Genomic DNA, 25,776 nt, shown 5'->3' with positions numbered 1-25,776 from the left:
ACTTCAATGTCCATCACCAATTGTGGCTTGGTAACACTACGGCTGACTGAGCTGGCCAAGCGCTAAATGAGATAGCAGCTAGACTAGGTTTGCAGCAGGTAGTGAGGGAACCAACAAGAGGGAAAAACATACTGGACCTCATCCTCACCTACTTGCCTGCTGCAGATGCATCTGTCCATGACAGTATCGGTAGGAGTGACCACCACACAGTCGTTGTGGAGATGAAGTCCTGCCTTCACATTGAAGATACCTTCCATCATGTTGTGTGGGACTACCACCATGCTAAATGGGATAGATTTTGAACAGATCTAGCAACTCAAGACTGGGCATCCATGTGGCGCTGTGGGTCATCAGCAGCAGCAGGATTGGAATCAAACACAATCTGTAACCTCATGGCCCGGCATATCCTCCACTCTACCATTACCATCAAGCCAGGGGATCAACACTGATTCAATAAAGGGCGCAGGAAGGCATGCTAAGAGCAGCACCAGGCATACCTAAAAATGAGGTGTCAACCTGGTGAAGCTATAACACAGGACTACTTGCGTGCCAAACAGCATAAGCAACAAGTGATAGAAAGGGCTAAGTGATCCCACAACCAACAGATCAGATCTAAGCTCTGCAGTCCTGCCATATCCAGTTGTGAATTGTGTTGGACAATTAAACAACTCACTGGAGGAGGAGGCTCCACATATCCCCATACTCAACGATGGGGCAGCCTGGCACATCAGTGAAAAAGCTAAGGCTGAAGGATTTGCTACAATCTTCAGCCAGAAGTGCCAGGTGATTCATCTCAGCCTCCTCCAGAGGTCCCAAGCATAAAAAATGCCAGTCTTCAGCCAATTCGATTCACTCCCTGTGATATCAAGCAACAGTTGAAGGTATTGGATACTTAAAGGCTATGGGCCCTGACAATATTCTGGCAATAGTACTGAAGACTTGTGCTCCAGAACTTTTGCGCCCCTAGCCAAGCTGTTCCAGTACAGCTATTACACTAGCATCTATCTGGCCACATGGAAAATTGCCCAGGTATGTCCTGTACACAAAAAGCAGGACAAATCCAACCTGGCCAATTACCACCCCATCAGTCTACTCTCCATCATCAGTAAAGTAATGGAAGGAGTCGTCAACAGTGCTATCAAGCGGCACTTGTTTAGCAATAACCTGCTCGCTGATGCCCAGTTTGGGTTCCACCAGAGCCACTCAGCTCCTGACCTCATTATAGCTTTGGTTCAAACATGGACAAAAGAGCTGAATTCCTGAGGTGAGCTGAGAATGACTGCGCTTGACATCAAGGCAGCATTTGATCGAGTCTGGCATCAAGGAGCCCTAGCAAAACTGGAGTCAATGGGAATCAGGAGAAAAACTCCCCACTGGTTGGATTCATACCTAGCACAAAGAAAGATGTTTGTGGTTGTTGGAAATCAGTCATCTCAGCTCCAGGGCATCACTGCAGGAGTTCCCCAGTCGAATCACCTTCAGCTGCTTCATCAATTACTTTCCTTCCATCATAAGGTCAGATTGGGGATGTTCGCTGATGATTGCACAATGTTCAGCACCATTCGCGACTCCTCAGATACTGAAGTTGTCCATTGTCCAAATGCAGCAAGACCTGGACAATATCCAGGCTTGGGCTGACAAGTGGCAAGTAATGGTCACACCACAGAAATGTCAGGCAATGATCATCTCCAACAAAAGAGAATCTAGCCATCGCCCCTTGACATTCAATGGCATTACCATCACTGAATCCGCCACTATCAACACTATTGACCCGAAACTGAACTGGACTAGCCATATAAATACTGTGGCTACAAGAGCAGGTCAGAGGATAGGAATCCTGCAGGGAGTAACTCACCTCCTGACTCCCCAAAGCTTGTGCAGCATCTACAAGACACAAGTCAGGAGTGTGATGGAATACTCTCCACTTGCCTGGTTAAGTGCAGCTCCAACAACGCTGAAGAAGCTTGACACCATCCAGGACACAGCAGCCTTCTTGATTGGCATCCCATCCACAAACATCCACTCCCTCCACCACTGATGCACAGTAGCAACAGTGTGTACCATCTACAAGATTACACTGCAGGAACTCACCAAGGCTCCTTAGACAGCACTTTCAAAACCCATGACCACTACCACCTAGAAGGATAAGGGCAGCAGATAGATGGGAATACTACCACCTGGAAGTTCCTCTTCAAGTCACTCACTATCCTGACTTGGAAATATGTCGCCGTTCTTTCACTGTCATGGGGTCAAAATCCTGGAACTCCCTCCCTAACAGCACTGTGGGTGTACCTACACCACATGGACTGCAGTGGTTCAAGAAGGCAGCTCACCAGCACTTCCTCAAGGGCAATTAGGGATGGGCAATAAATGCTGGTCTAGCCAGCAAAGCCCACATCCCGATGAATGAATAATAAAAAAAAGCATAAACTGTCATTTAAAAAGGCACCAAGGACAATCAACATGGATGTATTAAGGGAAGGTGGTAACTTGATTGAGCTGTTCAAAGTTGTAATGGGAAGGTCGATGAGGGGAATGCATTTGATGTACTTTTTTTTTATTCTTTCATGGAATATAGCACTGCTGGCAAGGCCTGCATTTTTTGCCCATCCCTAATTGCCCTTGAATGGAGTGGCTTGCCACACTATTTCAGAGGGCGGTTAAGAGCCAGCCATTTGGGTGTGTGTCTGGAGTCACATGTTGGCCAGACCAGATAAAGTTGGCATATTTCCCTCCCTAAAGGGCATTAGTGAACCAGATGGATTTTTGTGACAATAATTTCCTGGTCACCATTAATGAGAGTGGCTTTCAATTCCAGTGTGATTTGAATCCGTATCCCCAGAGCATTAGCCTGGGAGCCTAGTGATGTTATAAATATACCACCGTCTCTCCCTACATAGATAAGGCTTTTGACAAGGTCCACATGACAGACTGGTGAGAAAAGTCAGAGCCAACAGAATCCAATGGCAAGTGGCAAGTTGGATCCAAAATTGGTGACAGGAAGCAACGGGTTAATGATTGATGGGCATTTTTGTGATTGAAAGGCTGTTTCCAGTGTGGTTCTGCAGGCCTCAATACTAGGGCCCTTACTTTACATGTATATATCAATGATTTAAAATTAATTTTAGGGGCCATGATTAAGAAGTTTGCAGACAATATAAAAATTGGCTATGTGGTTGAAAGAGAGGAAGAAAGTTGTAGACTGCAGGATGATATCAATGGATTGGTCAGGTGGGCGGCAAAGTAGCAAATGGAATTCAATCTGGAGGAGTGTGAGGTAATGCACTGGGGAGGAGAAACAAGACAAGGAAGTATACAATAAATGGTATAATTGTGAGAAGTATAGAGGAACAGAGGGACCTTGAAGTGCATGTCCATAGATCCCTGAAGGTAACAGGATAGGTAGACAAGGTGGTTGACAAGGTGGTTAAGAATGCACATGGATATTTTCCTTTATTAGCTAAGGTACAGAATATAAGAGCATGGTTCTGCTTGAATTGTATAGCTCGAGTGATGCCCACAGTTCCGGTTACCACACTTCAGGAAGGATGTGATTGTATTAGAGAGGGCACAGAGGAGATTTATGAAGAATGGAAATGTTTTCCTATGAAGAAAGATTGAATAGACTGGGGTTGTTTTCTTTCAAATTGATTGAAGGGAGATTTAAAATTATGAGGGGGCTAGATAGAGTGGATAGGAAGGACTTAATCCTATTAGCAGAGAGGTCAATAACCAGGGGCCATAGATTTAAAATAATTGGTGAAAGGATTAGAGGGGAGTTGACGAGTAATTTTTTTACTCAAAGTGGTGAGGGTCTGGAACTCATTGTCTGAAAGGGTGAGAGAGGCAAAAAAAACCTCATAACATTTAAAAGAAATACTTGGATATGCACTTGAAGTGCCATAGCCTGCAAAGCTAAAGACCAAGAGCTGGAAGATGGAATTACTCTTTAATTGGCAGGCACAGACACAACAGGCTGAGCGGCCTCATTCTGTGCCATAAATCAATCAATGTTTCTATGTAGTGTCTATATGGCACCAGATTCAGGGGATTATGGTTCAATAGTTAAGAATGTGACTCTAATGATGTTAAACAATCCATCTTTCAGATAAAATGTTAATAGTCGTTTGGTATACAGAACTTGAGTATTGCGGAGACAAGAGACTTGTTGTCAAAGCTTTTCATCTTGCACTTATCAGGACAATTTGCAAGAATACCAAATGTAAAGGGAACAATTATTTCGTATCCTTGCGAGTTGTTCCCGATGAGTGCAAGATGAAAAGCTTTGACAACAAATGTCTCGTTTCTTCAGTAATACATAAGATGTTTCAGGAGATGCTGTCTGCCTTCCTACCAGGACAGGCACTGTTTGAATTGATATTAGCTGTGCCTAAGTGGGTAGTGCTCTTGTCTCTGTGTTGAAAGGCCCTGGGTGCAAGCCCCATTCCAGACAGTTGTGCTTATGATCCAGCCTAATGTTCCTCGTGCCTGTATGGTGGGAGTACTGCTCTGTTGGAGGTGCTGCCTCTGTCACGTGAATTGTTAAACCAAGGTCTTATCTGTCCTCTCAGGTAGGTGTAAAAGATCCCATGGCCATGCCTGGAGCAATATCTACCCCTCAATCAACATTGCAAAGTCAGATTCACTGGTCATTCCATCTGACTTTGGTTGAGGAATAAAGGATTCAGGCTTAACAAAGATTCCAGTTCAAAGATTCAAGTTCCCAGTTCTGTCGAAGGGTCATGAGGACTCGAAACATCAACTCTTTTCTTCTCCGCCGATGCTGCCAGACCTGCTGAGTTTTTCCAGGTAATTCTGTTTTTGTTTTTAACAAAGATTCCTCTGCTTCCATTCTCAGCAGGGTGAGAGAGACAGGAAACTCTTGATTCCGTCATGGTGTTGGGTGAACATGCTTCCACTGTTTCTGAGGTAAAATAAAACTGAAGCAACTTACTTGTTAGAACTCAGGTTTTTTTTAATTTTTAACTTCCACTGCCTATAAACTAAAACAATGGTAAGTAGCAATGTGCCAGTTGTTTTGTATTTTCCCCTCACTTACCAGTCTTTTGTAATCTCAGTTTAAATTTCCATTGCAGTACCTAAGCAACAAAACTTCCAGAGCAACAATACCTTTGCATTTATATAGCACCTTTTAGTGTGGTAAAACAACACAAGAAGGTGCTTCACAAGAGTGAATATCAAGCAAAATTTGTCACCAAGTCATGTAAGGAGATATTAGGACAGGTAACCAAAGGCTTGGTCACAGAAATAACATTTAAGGAGTGCTTTAAAAGTGGAGACTTGAACACATAGACCAGGCTGTGTACTCGCCAAGAGTATGAGCTGGCCTGTTTCGCAACGATAAAATATTTATTGATTTATGATAGATGTTGGCACATAAAAGTCAACATTAGCCTTGAAAAATTCCTCCAAAAGTGTGATGAACCGCCAGAGAGGGGTGTGGGAGGTCGCCATTTTCAAATGTCATCAGCATCCGACAAAAAGATTGGGCATGTCTTAAACACCTGTGCATTTTCACGACACAACCCATACCACCTGCTTGATTCATTTGCACCTAGTTATGAGGTGCTGAGTAGTAAAACATGCATTTGTGAGGTAAAAACGGAGGCTGACTACCAATGTCAGTATAGCATGTTATGGCTTTAGAGACGGGGGTTGCGGGGGACGGGGGGCGGTGGGATGTCACCTTGCACATTGATCTTATGCGATACCATGACTTTTGGGGCTGGAAAAATGGGGTCGTCTTTTACGCTGGGTTGACTTATATGCCGTGACTTACGGTATTTTAAACATGAATAAAGATGAGTGACTGGCACGATTGGATCAGTTGTGAAGTCTCCTGTGATGGAAGAGCCTGCAGACACTGGAAATCAAATCATCCAGCAAGGCCGCTAGTACCGGTGGGTGACTGCGGCATTCATGGAAGTGTTATTCCAGATGAGGCAGTGCCTTTAGGGGAGTAGGGGTAAAAAAGTGAGAGAGAGCGAGAGAAAAAAATGAGTACAACTGTGCAATGATTAATGCCAACTAACTGCAGTTGGGTCAAATTTGTGATCTTTCAGTACCTCTGCAAATGGGAGGTATGCTCCAAGTTCCATTCTCCAGGCAGCTACTTGCCCTTGACCCTTCCAGCATGTATCCGCTGTAACAGGAGTACATTGCTATGTCTCCCACATGATAAAACGCTCCTCGGACAAATGCATTTTTCACCTGAACTGGTGCTCCGCAAGATATTTCTTTGACAAAGAGAGAAAAAAAAGAGAAATTATAGTTTTCAAAGTATTGCTGAAAATGGAGACATAGCTTTGCATCTTGAACTCATCAGGACAAACACAAGAATGCAAAATTTCAAATGATCACCACAATTTATACTACAGCAGAAAAAAGGATGCTGATTGATTGGCAAATCAACTCTGATTGGCTAAGTCGCTACCATGGAGAAAGCCATGGGGAACTATAGGCTCCCCAAGCTTCCAGATAATTTAAGAAAGACACAAGGCTTGAACATATTCCTTTTGTTTGCAGAGAATGGGTTCCTGCGTATGAATGTATTTTGCTTCCAGCAAGCATAAATGAGCCACGTTACGAGCTTGACTGATTATCTTAAGTTGGTTGCTTTTGTAGCTATTAGTTATTTACAAAATACTGTTATGTCACAAGGGATGCAACTGGTACAGTAATTTCACCAAGAATGTCACCAAATTGCAAAGAGATTAAAGAGCTCTACAAAGTGTTGTGTGAAACAAAAAGGTGACTCTTCAGGTTTTGGAACACCTCTCATGTGTTTTGTTTTTGTGCTCACTGAGGTAAAGAATGATTGGAAACTGTGTCCGTCCTGTGTGGACTATTACACTCCAACACAGCGAACCGAGTTACCAAAAATGATCAATTAATTATCAAAAATTGCCGTTTTCCAGTATGTTTTACATAAACTTTCAGATTGGGACCATGACCGAGAGTTATACTGGTTCACAACACTTCCCACCCCATCCACATCCCTCCCCAAGCCCACTATTCTGTAATGGAAACACCACAAAAGCAAATACTCAAGATATGATTCCAAGTCAATAGATCTCAGGCTGCACACCACAGAAACTAAGGCACCTTCCACAATACGTGGTGGACAACCACATTGTGGTCTGTGGGGAGGTAATTCCCCCTTCCTATTTGTCTTGACTTTAGCAACACTGATTACTCCAGTAGGAAAACCCTGCGTCTCAAATAATGTCACTAAAAAAAATGATCCGGTCATTTATTTCATTGCTGTTTGGTGGGAGCTTTCTGTGCACAAATTGGCTGATGCATTTCCCCATCTTGCAACGTACTAACATCAAAATTAAGAGCTGGAGTAGGCCACTTGGCCCTTCAAGCCTGATCTACCATTCAATAAGATCATGGCCAATCTTCTAGCTCAACTCCACATTCCTGCACTACTCACATATTTCATAATTCCCCAAGTATAAAAAAATAGCCTAAATATCTCTGTCATGAACATACTCAATGACTGAGTACCCACAGCTCTCTGGGGTACAGAATTCCAAAGGTTCTCAACTCTTCGAGTGAAAAAATATCTCCTCACCTCAGTCCAATATGGCCAACCCCTTATTCTGAGACTGTGACTCCATGTTTTAGATTCCCCAAAAAGAGAATATGTTTCCTTAGCATCTACCCTGTCAAGCCCTTTAAGGGTTTTATATCTTTCAATGAGATCATCTCTCATTCTTCTAAACTCCAGAGAATACAAGCCCATTTACTCAATTTCTCTTCACAGGACAATCTCCTCATCCCTTGAACCAGTCTAGTGAATCTTCAGTGCGCTCCCTTTAGGGCAAGTATGTTCTTCCTTAGATAAGGAGACCAAAAGTGCACATGGCACCCCAGGTGTAGCCTCACCAATACCCTGTACAATTGCAAAAAGATTTATTTACTCTTCCACTCCAATTCCTTTAAAACAGAAGCTAACATATCATTTGCCTTCTTAATTGCTTGCTGTAGCTGCATGTTAGCTTTCGCTTATTCCACTTCAAGGACACACAGCTCCCTCTGAATGCAAACATTTCCCAGTCTTTCACCATTCAAAAAATATTCCATTTCATAGTGGCTGCAATTCAAAGGCACTTTATATCCTGGGACTTCAGGTGTCCTGTAGTTGTGAAAGGTGCTACAGAAATGCACGTTCTTTCTTTGTTATTGTTTTAGAGTAACTCACATTGCCTACCCACACAGACAATGGCACAACTTGGAGGATATAACAATAAGCCTTCCTTTGTCAAGTGAACTACGGACTGTTTGTCACACATTCTGTTTCCTGGGTGTGGGACATTCTGGCAGGACTGTGGATGGCTGTGAGAAGATATTGTCTCAGGCGAACGCTCCTTGATCAAGTTGAAGTACCTACACAAATACACAGAATAAATACTGTGGCTACAAGAGCGGGTCAGAGGCTAGGAGTCCTGGAATGAGTAACTCACCTCCTGACCCCACAAAGCCTGTCCACCATCTACAAGGCACAAGTCAGGAGTGTGATGGAATACTCCCCACTTGCCTGGATGAGTGCAGCTCCCACAACACTGAAGAAGCTGGACATGGTCCAGGACAAAGTAGCCTATTTGATTGGCACCACACCCATAAAATTTCACTCCCTCCCATCACTGACGCATAGTGACAGCAGTGTGTACCGAAGGACATGAAACTGTTAACCTCGACAGACAGAGGGAATAAGCTAATTGACTCATGATTGATTTAGAGACGGGACAATGTCAGAGGTTCACTGTAATTACGAATTGGGTGTAGTTCCTGTTTTGAGAATGAAAGGAGCATTTACACCTGAATAAGCTATGAGCTAAGGGCTCCTTACGGTGGGAGAGAAATCATATTATCCTTCAGTTGTGTAAGCAGCAGTTGCTGTTCTGCATAGCTCAGGACACTGAAAGGGCCAGGGTAAAGGGGTGCGAAGAGCTGGGCAATCCATCGGAATATTAACAGGCTCTACACCTGAGGCCCAGGTGTGTGATAGAGTGACTTGAATAGTATAAAATAGGGACAACCTTGAAGTGCGGAGACAGCAGTCAGGAGATGGAGGACGGGGACCGGTCATCTCCAGATCCAGGCCCACAATCAACATTAGAAGCGTCTAACTGCGTAGGTGATTGTGACTTTCAGTCAAATCGTAAAGGGGTTTGTACTGTGATTTTGAGAGTTCAATAAACAAATGAATCTGAGGTTGAGCCAAACGCTGTTGGCTGCATGCATTCTGTCTTCGTAATCCTGAGGTCCAACAACCACTGTAAGGAAGAAGGGTACAGAATCTCTAACAGATCTTGGCAATTGCAGCAGGACCTTAAGGCCAGGAATAAAATGATGAACAAGGCCAAAGGCAAGAAACCCTTGATGGAGGATAGGATTTCCACGTTTGTGTCCGGCAAGGTAAACATTTCTGAGCCACAGGTGTGAGAAACGATTCACTCTGAAAATCTGTTGGAAAAGGTGGCAGACCAGACAAATAGCAGCAACCATAAAAGACAGAAAGAGAAGGCGATTTGGCTACTGAGTTTACAAAAACAAAACCAGATTCTTATGGAGAGAGTCACGCAGCTAGAAGAGGAGAAAAGAAAATTGGAGAGTTGGGCTAGTGACAGAGAGGCCGTGGTGAACTGGGTGACAAAAGGTTTAAGTGATGAAAGACAGGAAAGGAAATGCAAGAAGAAACGGCACGAAATACGGTGGAGTACTTACAATGTCAGGGTAGAGAATGTAAGAGGCAGTGCCAGGGTCATTGCGAGGAAAGTGCCAGGAACCTACAGAGAGCCTACAAGGGCAGAGGAAGGTGGCATATAGCGTAGCTCAGAGTCAGGGGTATGAAGAGGCTGATCACGGGGCCTGTAACGAGAAAATGTGTGCAAACATCCTAAGCATTATCCAGAGCCAGGGGTATGGCTTGTCTCATGGTGCTGGGAGAATCTGGAGAAGACTGGGATGAGGACGGAAAGGAGCCCGACGATGGGACCCAGTATAGTGAGGGTCAGCCAGCTCCCCAGGCACAGGGGTGACCCAGACTGACATGTTTCCTGAAACAGCAGAAGAACGGTGCACCGCCGGCAGATGGTGGTCCAGCACTGTTGCCCAATGATGCTGTGCTCCCATATACATCCCTCTAGCTGCAAGAAATGCTGACTAGTGTGTTAAACTGAAGCATGGAAGAGACGACTCTGTCCACTTTGCTGATGTAGAACTGGTAGGTGGCATCAATAACTGCAACGATGATGAAATGAAGAAACTGAGACTGTTCTCCCCAAACAAGGAGTTGGATCAGAGTCTGCAGGTAACCATTAAATTAGAGGGAGGTGGGGGATGGAGGGGGGAAATCCATGGATGGTCTGAAAGAAGAGAATCTAGTGGCACTTGGACATGGTAGCCCTTTCTTCCAGGTTGAGCAGATGAGACAGCTAGCAGGCGAGGTGCCAGATGATTTTGCAGATAGATTGTGGCCCGTATACTTGAGAGTGACTGGGGGGAAATCTAATATGCGCGGATTTAATAGGGACTCCCAGGAATAATTGGCTGAGGACCACAGTGGCCAACAGTTTGCTGTGGATCAGAGCGAGGGCTGAATCATGCTTTGACCCTGGGGACAATACAAATACGGAGGTGGACGTGTTAAAGAAGCTTACTTGGGCTTTCAAATCCGACTGAAGGGAAGAAAATAATCAAAAGGGGAAGTTGTGTGTTAGTGAAAGGGAATTGAAGTGGTGGGGGGTTGGGGGGAGGGGGTGGTGGGAATTGTGGGCAGATCCCAGGCATGTTTCAACTGTGGGAAAACAGGACATGGAGTAAAGAGTGCAGGTTCCCACAAGGGGGGAAACCAGGATACAAGGATTTCTGGTGGTCAAAACCATGGGTGGTGGAGGTAGAGAAAGAGGAGGTAGAAGGCCAAGTGAAACTCCTGGTGGCCGCAATGCAGCAGGTGGGCAGAGATCAAGGGAAGTTGGGCACTGCAGTGCACAACAGAGGATCCCGCATGTCTGGCCCCCACTGCAGTGACAGGGCTGCACCCAGACCAAATACCTGGGCCCACTCACCCATGATGAATGGGGCAGGCTGCGTGTGAACATCAAGATACAGACCGTTTGGGGGAATATCTAGTGGACACTTGGGCCTCCAGTACGGTGGTCCATTCACCAAATCTGATCACTTCTCCCTGGACGAGCAGAGTCCTGTTTATCTGTAAAATTCATGGACAGAATTTTGCCATCGGCGAACAGGGGGCGGGGCCCACTTGCCGACGCGTAAAATGACATGGGGTGATGTCAGGGGTTCCCGCCCCATTTAAATTTTGAGGAAGGCGGGCCCGCAGCAAAATCAGCTGTGCACCCACTGACCTGTCAATGGCCAATTGAGGCCATTGACAGATCAATTAAAGCACTTAGTTTACCAACCCGTCCAACCTTAAGGTTGGCGGGCAGGCCAGGAGTGCTGGCGGCAAACAGATAAAACATGAAACCTCATCCACTGGTGGGATGAGGTTTCATGCAGGGTTTTAAAAAGTTTAATTAAGTTATCATGTAAATTATGAACATGTCCTATCTCATGTGACATTGTTGCATGATGGGGACATGTTAGGGAATTTTTAATTTTATTTTTAATCTTTTTCAAAGTGGAAGCGATCACCCTGAGGCTGCACTTAGCCTCAGGGAGATGTGCGCTCTTTTGTGCGCGTGCGCGAAAGAGCGCACTCTCGCTTTTAGGAAATTCCCCCCCACCGCCCGCACAGAGAGCACATAGCTCTTCCCGCCAGACGTAATGCTGGGCGGGCCTTAATTGGTCCGCCCACGTAAAATGGCGGTGCGGCCCACTTCGCTGGCAGGGATCGGCTCCCCGCCCACCGGAGATTGGGTTGGGCCCGCCCGCCCGACAGGCAGAAAATTCTGCCCCATCGGTTTTACAGGTAATGAACAGGCTGGGGTGGTATCGATATCAGGGACAGACAAGAAAGTGGATTTCAGGCGACAATCAGATCAGTCATGATCTCATTGAATGGCTGAGCAGGCTCGAGGGGCCAAATGGCCTACTCCTGCTCCTAGTTCATATTTTCTTATATTACTCACACAGAGTTGGCTTGATAAGAACAAAGTGGCGTTATCACACAATTAAATCACTACTCTCTTCAAGAGTCTTGCAAATATCAACTATACTGTGTTTCAAGAAAGCTTTTATCTAAGAACTTCCCTGTATCACCAATCTGTTTTGGGATTCTGTCAATTTCCCCAGCAGTTCACAGAATACCATTATCACTTATAATAGGATGTGAGAAAGTAGTAACAGGATTTACTGGAAATGATGATGTGTCATTGCTTGCTTGCCAATTTTAACATTAGCAGCTGCAGTTGTTCATCATAAGAACAGTGAGTGGAGGAATAGAACGGAGACCAGGGGACAGGGGTTGGGTGAGGTTGGGATGGGGAAGTTGGTGGCAGTTGCGGGGGATGGGGAGGTGGTGGGTATATGTACACAGCTTCTTGACGGTGGCAGGAGTAGTAAAAAAAGTCATTAAGGATCCTGGGTTTTATAGTGAGAGGCAGAGTACAAAAGTAAGGAGTATATAATGAGCGTTTTATATAACTCTGGCTCAACTTCAAATGGGCACTGTGCTTCAGGAAGGATGTGAAGGCTTCAGAAATGGTGTGGATACAATTTGCAAGTATGGTTCCAGAGATGAGGGACTCCAGTTCTATGGATAGGTTGGAGAAGCTGGGATTGTTCTCCTTGCAAAAGAGACGTTTGAGAGGAGACTTGATAGAGCATACAGGGGTCCGGACAGAGCAGAAAGGGAGAAACTGTTTGTAGAGGTCATCAATTTAAGATGATTGGCAAAAGGACCAATGGCAACATCAGGGGAGATCTTTTTATGCTGTGAGTGGTTAGGATCTGGAATGCACTGCTTGTGAACTGAGGCATATTCAAACATGGGGCTGGATTATCCACCATGGGTAGGCTCCCTGCTCCCCAATCTACATTTTGGAGACGGACCTGTTGTGCTTTAACTTTGCAGACAATGGCCCTTACATCAGTTACAAGGCCCTCCATCTCCAGGAGCAAATCCCGCTGCATAGTGCTGCCGGCCATTCAGAAGCCAGCAGTTCTTCTGCACCACAGCACAATTGCTGGATACTGCTGGTATTGCAGGAGGCCCGAGAGGAAGAGGATTCATGGATGCCTCCAAACCCAGGTAAGTCCGAGTCTCGCTGGGTTGGGATGGCAGCAGCTGGCGCAGGGTTGGCCTGGGGTGCATGTTATGCTGGGTGGGGGTTGAGGGCGGGGCAAGGGGGTTGAAATGTTGGGGGAGGGGGGCTCTCTGATTGATATAGGGGAGTAGGAAAGAGGTACACCCCTCCCTCTTTCCACTGACCAACAAGCTGCATGGTTAATCCTGCTGGGTTACACATTGGGCATCGGCCTTTCCTACCGCCTGTTAAATCGGAGCAGCAGCAGGATATTAATTGCCCACTTAAGGGTCTCAATTCGGCCATGGGTGGGTGGCATGGGTGGTCCACCTGACACCTTCTCTGCTGCTCATAAAATTGTGGCAGTGGCCTGCCATAGTTGGCATGACACCCTAATGTATGTGTCCATCTGCCTGTTTTCCGCCTGCAATGGTCCGTAAAAATTCAGCACCTTGACTGGAAAAATCTGCAAGGCTACAGAGCAAAGGGTCAGGTGGTGAGGCAGCGGGGGTACAGTGGGATGAATTACATTGCTCTTTTAGATGGCCTGCATTAATATGACGGGCCAAATGGTCTTCTTCTCTGCTGTAACCATTTGATGATTCTAGATGCTGAAATTATGTCAACGGTTCCCGTCATGGAAGTTAACGTTTCGAGTCTGTATGACTCTTCTTCAGAGCTCTGGACTCGAAATGTTAACTCTCTCCACAGACGTTGCCAGACCTGCTGAGATTTTTCCAGTATTTTCTGTTTTTACATCACTTTTCTGTACTTACTCTCACAATAGGCAGTGACTGGACTCCATGTCTGGTTGGTATGACACATAATGACTGAGTTTCCATGTAGTTGATAACCTCTCTGGCACTGAATTGTGACCTTCTGGTTCACATAGAAAACTGTGTCTGTAAGGACAGCCCCCTCTGGCATGTTGGGAGGAGCAGCACAATGTTTTCCTGTTTAAACAGAACACATTGGAGTCATTTCAAACCGTCCTATAATGCCCCAATCATTGTAATCAGCGTAAAAGCAAAGGTTTTTAGTTGACTGTGTACCAGTTGAATTGGTGTTGACCCCCATCAAATTTACAGGACTATGGGGGAAAGAGCAGGTGAATAGGACTTCATCCCATTCATCACATTCACAGAATTTCATCACATTTCTACTTCTCTTTAGCTCCGAAGAAGAGTCCTACGGACTTGAAACGTTAACTCTGTTTCTCTCTCCGCAGATGCTGCTAGACCTGCTGAGTTTTTCCAGCATTTTCTGTTGTTGTTTCAGATTTCCAGCATCCAGTATTTTGCTTTTACTTTCGGAGATTGGGACTAATTGGATAGCTCTTTCAAAATATCAGCACAGGCACAGTTGGCCGAATGGCCTCTTTCTGTGCTCTATGACTCTCTGCAAGGTAATCTCGTGATATTGTGGTTGAGATTGTGAATGCATGAGATTTTTTTTGCAGAGTGTCAAGTGAAAATGAAAGGCAGGTGGGATAGGATCATGCTCACCTTTACACACAGGTACAGGTTGACTCCAGCTCCCATTGGCCATACATTCAGCGGAAGATATCCCTTCAACATCATAGCCTTCATCACAATAGAATTCGATCATTTGACCAACTTCAAGGGTGTTGTACTGAACTTGTCCATTTGGGGGTGAAGATGGTGCATTGCACAACACCTCTGAGAAAGAACAAGAGAGATTTGGCCTAGAGCTATATAGAATGTAAAACACAGAAACAGGCCATTTGGCTCAATAGGTCCACGTTTCATACAAACCGCCTCCCATTTTACTTCATCTCACTTTATCTGCATAACCTTCTATTCCTTTCCCCCTCAGCTGTGGCTCAGTGGCTAGCACTCACACCTCCAAATCATAAGGTTCTGGGTTCAAGTCCCACTCCAGGACTTGAGCACAAAAATCAAGGCTGACATTCTCGTGCAGTGCTGAGAACTTGCTGCACTGATGGAGATGCCTTCTTTTAGATGAGGTGTAAAAGCTCAGGTGGATGCAAAAGAAAAGATCCCAGGGCATTCCTCTTGGTGAAGAGCAAAGGAGTTATTCTTGGGTCCTAGTTAGTATTTATTCCCCAATCACCATCAACAGAAAACAGATTATCTGGTCATTATCACACTGCTGTTAGTGGGAGCTTGCTGTGCCGTCATGTTTCCTACTATTAATGGATGCCAGAAATCTGAAAGGAGAAGAAGAATCTGAAGAAGAGTTATATGGACTCGAAACATTGACTCTGTTTCTCTCTCCACAGATGCTGCCAGACCTGCTGAGCTTTTCCAGCATTTTCTATTTACATTTCGAAAGTACTTCATTGGCTGTAAAGCATGCTGAGATGCCCGGTGGTTGTGTAAAGTACTATATAAATGCAAGTCTTTTTTTTCATGTACCTTTTTTTTCATGCTTCCCCCTTAAATGCATCCATTCTGTCCATCTCAATATTCCACATTCTATCTACTCTCTAGGTTAAGAAGATGCTCATGAATTCCTGATTGATTTTCTCAGTGACTATCTTGTATTTAAGGCCTTTAATTCTGGTCTCTCCCATAGTGGAAACATCACCTCAACATGTAAACCATCAATCTCATTCATCATTTTAAAGATCTCTATCAGATCACCCCTCTTTTCCATAAAAAACAGCCCATTTCCTGATAGGTGTAACCTATTTCAGTTTAGTAAGTATTACCACCCATATGAATCAAGAGGGATAATCTGAAATGAGCACATAACATGTTGAAACAAAAACAAAAATACCTGGAAAAACTCAGCAGGTCTGGCAGCATCTGTGGAGAGGAACACAGTTAACGTTTCGAGTCCGTATGACTCTTCAACAGAACTAAGTAAAAATAGAAAAGAGGTGAAATAAAAGCTGGTTTAAGGGTGGGGGGGGGGGGCGGTGGTAGGACAGGTAGAGCTGGATAAAGGCCCAGTGATAGGTGGAGATAACCAAAAGATGTCACAGACAAAAGGACAAAGAGGTGTTGAAGGTGGTGATATTATCTAAGGAAGGGCTAAAAGGTAGGGATAAAGTTTTATCTATCTGTATCTTGCTTGTCCTGCTTTCTACCCTTAATTATCACACCTCTTTGTTCTTTTGTCAATGACATCTTTTGGCAATCTCCACCTATCACTGGCCCTCTATCCAGGTCTACCTGTCCCACCCACCCCCCCACCCCCCCCCAAACCAATTTATATTTCACCTCTTTTCTATTTTTACTTAGTTCTGTTGAAGAGTCATACGGACTCGAAACGTTAACTGTGCTCCTCTCCGCAGATGCTGCCAAACCCGCTGAGATTTTCCAGGTATTTTTGTTTTTGTTTTGGATTTCTAGCATCCGCAGTTTTTTGCTTTTATCTAACATGTTGAAACGTTGGGAATAAAATTTAGAACTCTTAGTGTCGAGCGAATTAGATTACTGGATCACATCAACTTTCTGTGTGAGGTATTTATAAAAAACATTTATTTTATGGTTTTCTATTTTTACTCAGAATTGTCTTTAAAGCTTTATCACCATAGCTTAGAAAAGAGACATGTCTAAGCTTTTCATCTTGCACTCATCAGGACACTTGCAAGAATACCAATAAAAGGAAGAAAACAACAATTTATACTGTTTATGAAGAGAGTGCTGATTGGTTGGTAAGTGGCATTGCCATGGAGAATACACCAATGGTGGTGACTGACAGTTAACTGAATCACAGAATCTTGATGACACAGAAGGAGGCCATCAGCCCATCATGTTTGCTATCCAAATGAGCATTATGACCTAGTGCCATTGCCCTGCCTTTTCCCCGTACCCTTGCACATTGTCTCTATGCAAATAATCAAATAATCATCTAATGTCCTCTTGAATTCCTCGATTGAACCTCGACTCACCACACTTCCAGGCAGTGCATTCCAGACCCAAACCACTTGTGTGAAAAAGTTTTTTCTCATGTCACACTTCTTTTGCAAATCACTTTAAATCTGTGCCCCCTTGTTCTTGATCCTATTACGAGTCTCCCTACATAATGCAAAGCATTGTTTGAAATTTAAACCAGGCAGCTTGACTCTGATTGATCAACGCATTACCCTGACAAATGAGTCAGTGAATGGCTGTCAATATTTAGTTTAGATGAAACAGGAGCAATGTACATGTTCTTTCTGTCTGCAAAGCTTCAACATTTCTCTTTTGTCAGCAATACTCAAAATCTCTATTTATTGACTAATCTATTGGTTAATCAAAAATGCGGGTTAACAGGCAATTACATTACCCCAGACACAAGACAAGGTGCTACTCTGTCTTTGATGGGGTGAGGCAAGGGGAAGCAGCTGGGCAGTCAAGGGTCCCAGCACAGCAGGGCATCACAGTAAAAATCACCATCACTGAAGACTAAGGTGATACCACAATTGACACCATAACCATCAAACAGACTTTTAAAAAAAATCAAGCTATTGGTTGCTCCAAGTGGTGTCGATTTGCTCAGGCACAGTAACCAAAACTGACCCAATAATTTAATAAGTTCGATGCACAGCCTAAGAACAACTGCTACAGATTTACAATCTAATGTTATTGTTATCTGATCACTGAAAGTGACCAGTTTTTAGACAAAAGGCGAGCTGCCAGAAACTCTGGTTACTAGAAGGTTCCAGTTGGTAGTGCCAGGTAATACAAAGTTCACTGTGTGATGTTCTGATGAATGTTCAGCTGATGAGGTGCGAGTCTGCTTGAGGGGGAGGTCAAGCCATTTGCTGTACAAACAATTGGCACTTTTTCTGACTTGACCCCATGGATACGCGAATAATTATTTGGCCCCTGGCAGCTGGTGTTTTGAATAGTCTGTGGTTTTCATTTTAGTGAATTTTATCTGGAGCTTTACAAAGATAAGGGCATCAAAGCAGTAATAGATAAATTACTTAAGGTTTGGCACTATGTGGAGAATTTTTCCTATGGTGGGCGGGCTCTGTGGGAGGGGGTGGGGGCAGAGCCGACCGTCGCCCACGATTGGCTGAGTGCCATTTTACGGGGTGGGCCAATTAAAGGCCGCCCAGCCGTAACGCACGGCGGGTAGCGCAGCGCTACTTGTGCAGGCGGGGGGAGTTGGGGCGAAAGAGCGCAGCAATCTCCCTGGGGCCCAGAGCTGCGTCGGGGAGACTGAATGGATTTGAAAACTTTTAAATAAATAAAGTAAAAATTTATTTAAACATGTCCCCTCATGTGATAGTGTCACATGAGTTGGGGCATGTGTGTGAAGTGAGAAAAATTTATTTTTCATTTTATAGAAGCTTCAGGAAACCTCATCTTGCCTGTGGATGAGGTTTCCTGAAAAATGCGAAGGCCACCTGGGCTCTTCGTCTGCCCTGCCAACATTAAAGTTGGACGGGCAGTGCTCCTAGCAAGTTTAATTACTTTTCTAACCACCTTACTAGGCCGTTGACAGTTCGGCGGGTGCACAGCCACCTCTGGCGCATGCCCGCTGAACAAAATATCAAAATGACGCGCGACGATGTCAGGACACATGCCTGACATCATCGTGTGTCATTTTACACACTGTTATTGGGCCCACCCCCTGCACGCTGATGGCAAAATTCTTCCCTATATTTACTCAAGAATGACATTGAGAAAGCTTTTACAGGCCTTTGGTAATATATAGGAATCAGATATCATAACTAAACCTACTTTTTAATTATCCTTGTTATTTCATCTTCCAGTTTTTAAAAATATGTGTGAGACCCAAGTTCAATTAGGGCAATTCCCAGCCTATATTTTCCTTAAGATCAGGAAAAGTGAGGTGATAGCAAACTTATTGTGCTTGTACCCATATAACAGATTTGGAAATTGAATGGGGCAACCTGTGAGCATTACAACACCATCAGTCCAACATATGTGCCCCACATTCTGGAAGTTGTTCCATCCATTTCCTTCCATCTTATTTAAAAGTTTGAAATTTTTAAATTTCTAAACCCCTAGCGTAGTGTCACATTGCTACTCCTTCAATATTTTCAATCGCTGTTGGCAAGAGCAACTTCAAATTAAACAGAATTAAAAAAATGTGATAAAATCAGTCTCAAGCGCAGAAAGGAAGTTGCACAGGGTAAGAAACAAACTACACAGTTCCTGAGGTAACAGGAAAGAAGGAAAATAATCAAGGGCGTAGTGAGCGTATGTGACTTCTCATTTTTCATTTTGAAAGCTCAAAATTGGTCATCATATCAATGAAGGGAATGTTGCATGAGTTCGACATGTCAATTAACTTTAATAAAAACTTTTATTCAATTTATAAAGCCCTCATGAAACCTTATCCTGCCCGTGGATGAGGTTTCATGATAAATGCGAAAGCCGCCTGGGCAGCTCAGTTAATTACTTTAATTGGTATTTAAATGGCCTTAATAGGCCTTTGACAGTTTGGCGGTGCGCAGCTGACTCTGGTGCGCGCCCGCCGAACTGAATATCTGAATGACGCTTGGTGACATTGGGACACATGCCTGACATCACCACATGTCAGTTCACGAGTTGGTGAGCGGGGCCTGTCCCACACGCTGACCCGAAGATTCTGGCCCTGGGAATATTGGGGACGGGCAATTCACACTGCCTCATTTATGATTGGGTATCATGCACACCAGCAACTTGGGAAACAAAACGAGTGGGAATTTCCCACCCAATAAATTAATATTTAAATGAGCTTTGGTACCTCTAGGCTTCTGCTTCCTGTGCAGAGTTCACTCGCCTCTGGATAAATGTCTGATGCACAAAACGGACTCCTAACTGCTAAAAATTATTTTTCTGATAACAATGGTGCAAGTTTAAAAAAGTGTTCAGTGCTTATTGTTTTGTATTTTTTCTTTCCTGGGGTTTGGGTGTTGCTGGAAAGGCCAGCATTTGTTGCCCATCCCTAATTACCCTTGAACCGAGTGACTTGTGAGGCCATTTCAAAGGATGGTTAAGAGTGAACGACATTACTGTGGGTCTCGAGTCGGCCAGACCAGGTAAGGATGGCAGATTCCCTACCCTAAAAGGCATTAGGGAACAGAATGGGTTTTTATTGACAGTTTCATGGTCACCATTACTGAGACTAGCTTTCAATTCCAGATTTTTAAAAAATTAATTGAATTTAAATTCCACCAGCTGCTTTGGTGGGATTTAAACACATGCCCCCACAGCATTAACCCTGGCCTCTAGATTACTAATACAGTGGCATTACTATTATACCACCATCTCCTAACTCGTTGTTGATGTTGTGACCAGTTTACTTTGAACATTTCCCTTCATGCATTAATAAATCAATATGTAGTGAATCTTTGTCAAGCATCTGATCGTGCATTGACTATTGGCCTTAAGTTGAGTGAGGTGGAACATAACTGGACAGTCAAGTGAGTGAAGTTGCTTATTGAATGAAATATGTGTTTCGATTCACTTTGAGTTTGGCAACCCTGACAAGCTGCCATACTTAAATTGAATGTCTCTGCTTTACATATGAGGCATTCTAGTTCAAGAGTAGATAAGGAGGAGTTGTAGAATGTGAGTACGTTAATTATCCTCACAGCGAGGAAGAGGTTGGCTCCATGTTTTATTAGCAAGACAGGTGATGTTCAGAGGCCCAACTTGACGGTAACCAAGGTTACAAACAAAGGTGATGTTATTCATATACATATCTCCAGCTCCAATAGACACTGCGTTGTCGACCAGTGAATGTGGTTCACATATGATTCCTTGAATGAAAGACAAAATCCTGCTATTAGCAGGTCATATACATAAAGGAAGACAGGCACGAATATAATGCCTATCATGACTTCAGGATGTCCCATTGTTCTTGACAGTCAATGAAGTATTTTTGAATTGTAGTCACTGTTGAAAAGTAGGAAACGCCAGTTTGCACACTGAAAGCTTCAACAGCACTCACGTGATAAATGGCCAGATAATCTGAATTTTTTAGCGAAAATAAAGACAGAAAATGCTGGAAACACTCAGCTGGTTATGTCAGCATCTGTGGAGAGAAACAGAGTTAACGTTTCAGGTTTGTGACATTTCGTCAGAACTGGGAAATGTTACCCAGAAGGAAAAAAAAACAGTTCGGAGCAGTGCTCTTATTTCCCAGTTTTTACTGGTGTTCCATTTTAAGGTATACAAGACCAGTTTGGACCGGTACTCTTATTTCCCAGTTTTTACCTTCCGAGTAGAGATTTAACAGCTTTCGAGCAACAGGTAGGCGGGACAGGAACAAAAGGAAGCTCTGTGATAGGAAGGAAGACAGGAGAGCTGAATGACAGAAGAGTTAGTCTTCCAGAGCCAAAGGGCCTAAGGATGGAGCAAGAAACAAAAGGTGAGGCGAGAGTGGGTGCACTGCTGACTGAGGGGAAAAGAAACCAAAACAGGCAAAGAAAAGGAAACCAAATGGATCACAGATTACGGTCTGAAATTGTTGAACTCAGTGTTGAGTCCGGAAGGCTGCAAAGTGCCTAATCGAAAGGTGAGGAGATTGACATTCCTTGAGCTTGCGTTTAGCTTCACTGGAGCAGTGTTGCTTCTCCTGCCAATCACCATAAATCAGTATCCCCCGGTTCACAACCCTTCCGTCGACAGGAAGAGTTTCTATCTACTCTGCCCAGACCACTGATGATTTTGAATACCTCTGTTAAATGTCCCCTCAACTTTGTCTCCTCTTAAGGGGAACACTCCCAGTGTCTCCAATCTATTCACAGAGTTGAAGTTTCTCATTCCTGGAACCATTCCGTGAATCTTTCCTGGACCCTCACTAGTGACCCGAATCATCCGAGTAGTGGCAGTCACTGTTGGTTTGCTGCTCTGCTCCTACTTCTCTGTACCACAATGGAGCTATGCTTTTCTGGCCTCTTCCAAAATGCGGAGCAGCTGAACTGCTTCCCCGTAGCGTTGGGTTGTCAGGGGGAAGACAGAGGCCATGCCCCCTTTTTACAGCACTTGCTGCTGTGCTCTGGTAAGTGTTCACTAACACTGAGAAACTTTGGGACATTTAAGCAGCTTTTCAGTGCATTAGTGAATAACCGTATGAGCGAATGCATAGCTGTGTAACTGGGTAAGGTGGGTGAGATAATTGGGCAGAGTGGCAGATGGGGGAGTGGATAGTGGCTCAGGGGGGTAATCAAGTCAGGTCAGGATGGATTGTCAAGTCAGAGACTCGTCAGGTGGGATTGGGGTAATGTTGAGGGGGGATTGGGGGGTAGTCAGGTGTTTTTTTTCTATTTATTCGCAGGATGTAAGCATCGCTGGCTGGGCCAGCATTTATTACCCATCCCTAATTACCCTTGAGAAGGTGACGGTGAGCTGCCTTCTTGAACCGCTGCAGTCCATGTTGTGTAGGTACACCCACAGTGCTGTTAGGGAGGGAGTTCCAGGATTTTGACCCAGAGACAGTGAAGGATTGGTGATATATTTCCAAGCCAGTATGATGAGTGGCTTGGAGGAGAACTTCCAGCTGGCGGTGTTCCCATCTATCTGCTGCCCTTATCCTTCCAGATGGTAATGGTTGTGGGTTTGGAAGGTGCTGTTGAAGGAGGTTTGGTGAGTTCTTGCAGTGCATCCTGTAGATGGTACACTGCTGCTGCTATGTGTCGGTGGTGGAGGGAGTGAATGTTTGTGGATGTGGTGCCAATCAAGAGGGGCTGCTTGATTGGTGGGGGCTAGACTGATCGGGTTGGGAGGGTGGAGTGGGTGGGTTAATTGTATAGTTATCCAGCAGGTGACTAGGACATTCCCATCTATCATTTCCTGGGTAACTATCCAGGTAAATGAGTCGGAACCACCCAAAGTCTCCTACTGTAAGAGCTGGAGGCCTTTTTGGAGGGTCACGGGGAGCAGGGGAATTGCCCATCAGAAGTTCAAATTTCCCAGGAAATTCCCACAGAGTCAGTGTGCTGGATGTCCGCAGGTCCCTGAAGAACATCTTGGGGGGTAGAGGTTACGTCTGGTCTCTGACGATCCGGAGACCGGAAGATCTGGGCCATTATCTTCAAATCCTTCTGGAAATGTGGTGCCCAGAACTGGGCACAATATCCAGTTTCAACACCTTTCTGGCGAGTGGCTACATCTAACATGATAAATGTTTGCTACAAATTTTGCTTTTGAAAGAAATTTTATTCCTGCTGGAATCCCCTGGGAATGAAATGGATTATTTTTGCTGTGCCAAATGTTCCGAATTACAAAAATACAGAAAGTCCTGCCGTTCGCGGGAGGTTACATTCCCACGAAATCGCAAATGGGCAACATGCTTTTGAATGGGACTCAGTTAGATAGGTTCCAGCCATACAATGACAGTACTGGCTTGGGCAGTTACTCTCCAGCAAAACTGTGGTGCAGGACCTGTATAGGAACCTCTGGGGAATACATCGATGATGATTTAAAATTGAGTAGAGCCATTATTGCAGCTCTGGACCCAGAAATTCGGACATGTCTGGGTTAATCCGGGCTGCACTTCAGTTGAAACCATTCCAATCTCTGCTCTGTCATGGCTGCCGTCTCCCCACCTCCCCTCCTAACCCCATCCCCACCCCTCCCCACCCCCACTGGGGAGAGAAGAGAGAGGGAGAAGAAACTGCGGATAATCAAACATTGCTCACACAATGGTCGATGCTGTGTACAAAGTACAAAGCACGGGTAAGTGAAACTGTGAATGAGGAAGTCACAAACAGCATGACTTTACTGCATCTCCTAGCTGATACATTGTGCTACGAGGGATAAATATGTTTCAACGGGTTGCTTTTAGTTCCTAAAATGGACTGTTAAATTTTTTAACTTTTGAGAATGTCAACAATTTGCTTTAAAGCCCACATCATCAAATAAATCTCTATCGCAAAACGGGGGCACTATTCGTAATGCAATCACATCACGTGGGCTCTGCCTGAAAACAGTTCCTCGGCTCATTATCAGTCATTACTTCACCCTAAACTGTTTTTGTCAGTGGCGGTTTGCCATTGCCTTCCATTCACAGGGCAGAGCGAGGAGGCAAGTCCTAAGCCTACCTCAGCCAGAGCAGGAATCGAACTCTGGTGCTATTCTGCACCACACGCTAGCCAACTAAACTATCCAGCCCCTATTGCAAAGGATTTCCCCTTAAATAAATAATTAAAATCAATTGATTCGGGATATTAGTGGACTTCCGTTTGCTGGCTAGGAACGATGGCCGGGATTTTCCAGTTCCCTGTCCCCAGCAGTGGGATCCCCTGTGGCGGGGCCGATGAGCCACTGAAATCTCCGTTCACCTCGGCGGGACTGGAAGATCCCGTTGGTGTGAGTTGCTGGAAAATTCCGGCTGATGATGCTAATCAATGGGAGTCAGTCGTTTTAATTCGTCCATTGCACTCTGCAGTGAATTGTAAATATACCAAGATTCCCGGAAGGAGAGATGTTCATCAAATTTGCAAAAACAAAAGGCCAGCAATTCCATGGTGCTGTCCCCACTACGACACCGTAACTCCAACATAAGTGTGATGGAAACCCCATTTACAATTGGGAGCAGATTTTTCGCCAGTTATGGTAAAAATATAAGAAATAGGAGCACAAGTTGGTCATGTGTCCCCTCGGGCCTGCTCTGCCATTCAATAAAATCATGGCTGATCTCCTACCTCAACCTCCACCTTCCTGTGCTATTTCCATATCCCTTGGTGTCCAGAAATCCATTGATCTCTGTTTGAGTGTACTCAATGATTAAAAACCACAGCTCTCTCAGGTAGAGAATAACAAAGATTCACAACCCTCCGAGTGAAGAAATTTCTGCTCATCTCATTCCTAAATGACTGAACCTTTACCCTGAGACTGTGACCCCTAACTCTTGACTCCCTAGCCAGGGGATATAGCCCCCCACCACCCAAACGCAAATGATAACTTTACAATTCAATTGTCATTGATTGACAAGTTAAAATGGCCGAATCTAGCTAGTCAGTATCAGTATTTCTAGCTCAGCGAAGGATAGGCAGCTAATATTCCGAACTCATCGCTTCTTGGCCAAAATTACTCACTCCGACAGGAAGCTTCTGTTCCGTTCCATGTCCCGTCTTCTTGACAGTATCTCTCCACATCGCCCTGTGACAGAAATAATTAGCAGTAACTAGAAAATGAAGAAATGTGGAAGTGGCAACCTGTACCGCATTAGACCATCAGCAAAATCCCAGTTTGACATTCTAGTCAGATGGAGTCCAAGAGACCCATCTATGTTTGTGATCTCCTGGACTGCTTTCGGTGCCAAGGAGCTGGTAGGTCAGAGAGGAAATCTTCAGACCATTTTCCCCTTTATGTGGAATTCCTTCTCAACCTCTCCGGACATTGATCTCTCTCTGCTCCTTTTAAAAGGTTCCTTAAAGCCTACCAAGCTTTTGGTCACCTGCCCTAATATCTCATGTGATTAGGTGTCAAATTTTGTTTGATTCCTGTCCATTGTGAAGTGTCTCGTGTCCTTTAATTGTGTTAAATGTAAGTTATTGGTCCTTTTTTTCCCCCTCTTCTATGCCACTCTCAGGAGTTTCCTTGATTGCAAAGGGTGAATTGTGGGATTGAGAGGATCAAGTATCATGATACAG

At 44.5% G+C, this 25,776-nt stretch overlaps 1 protein-coding gene across 1 annotated transcript in view; it reads right to left on the bottom strand.

Annotated features, from left to right (window-relative positions):
• Positions 1–25,776, bottom strand: part of svep1 (sushi, von Willebrand factor type A, EGF and pentraxin domain containing 1) — a 232,852-nt gene that overhangs the window by 18,657 nt on the left and 188,419 nt on the right. Inside the window, exons 43-47 of the mRNA XM_041185318.1 lie at positions 25,219–25,282; positions 20,831–20,937; positions 14,747–14,918; positions 14,018–14,194; positions 6,087–6,257 (exon numbers count right to left, since the gene is read on the bottom strand). Coding sequence (XP_041041252.1) covers positions 6,087–6,257; positions 14,018–14,194; positions 14,747–14,918; positions 20,831–20,937; positions 25,219–25,282 — 691 coding nt within the window. The remainder of the gene's footprint in view (positions 1–6,086; positions 6,258–14,017; positions 14,195–14,746; positions 14,919–20,830; positions 20,938–25,218; positions 25,283–25,776) is intronic.

This window comes from Carcharodon carcharias, chromosome 4 (genome assembly GCF_017639515.1).
Source record: "Carcharodon carcharias isolate sCarCar2 chromosome 4, sCarCar2.pri, whole genome shotgun sequence".
Taxonomy (NCBI): Eukaryota; Metazoa; Chordata; class Chondrichthyes; order Lamniformes; family Lamnidae; genus Carcharodon; species Carcharodon carcharias.
This window is presented reverse-complemented; position numbering and strand designations above follow the sequence as displayed.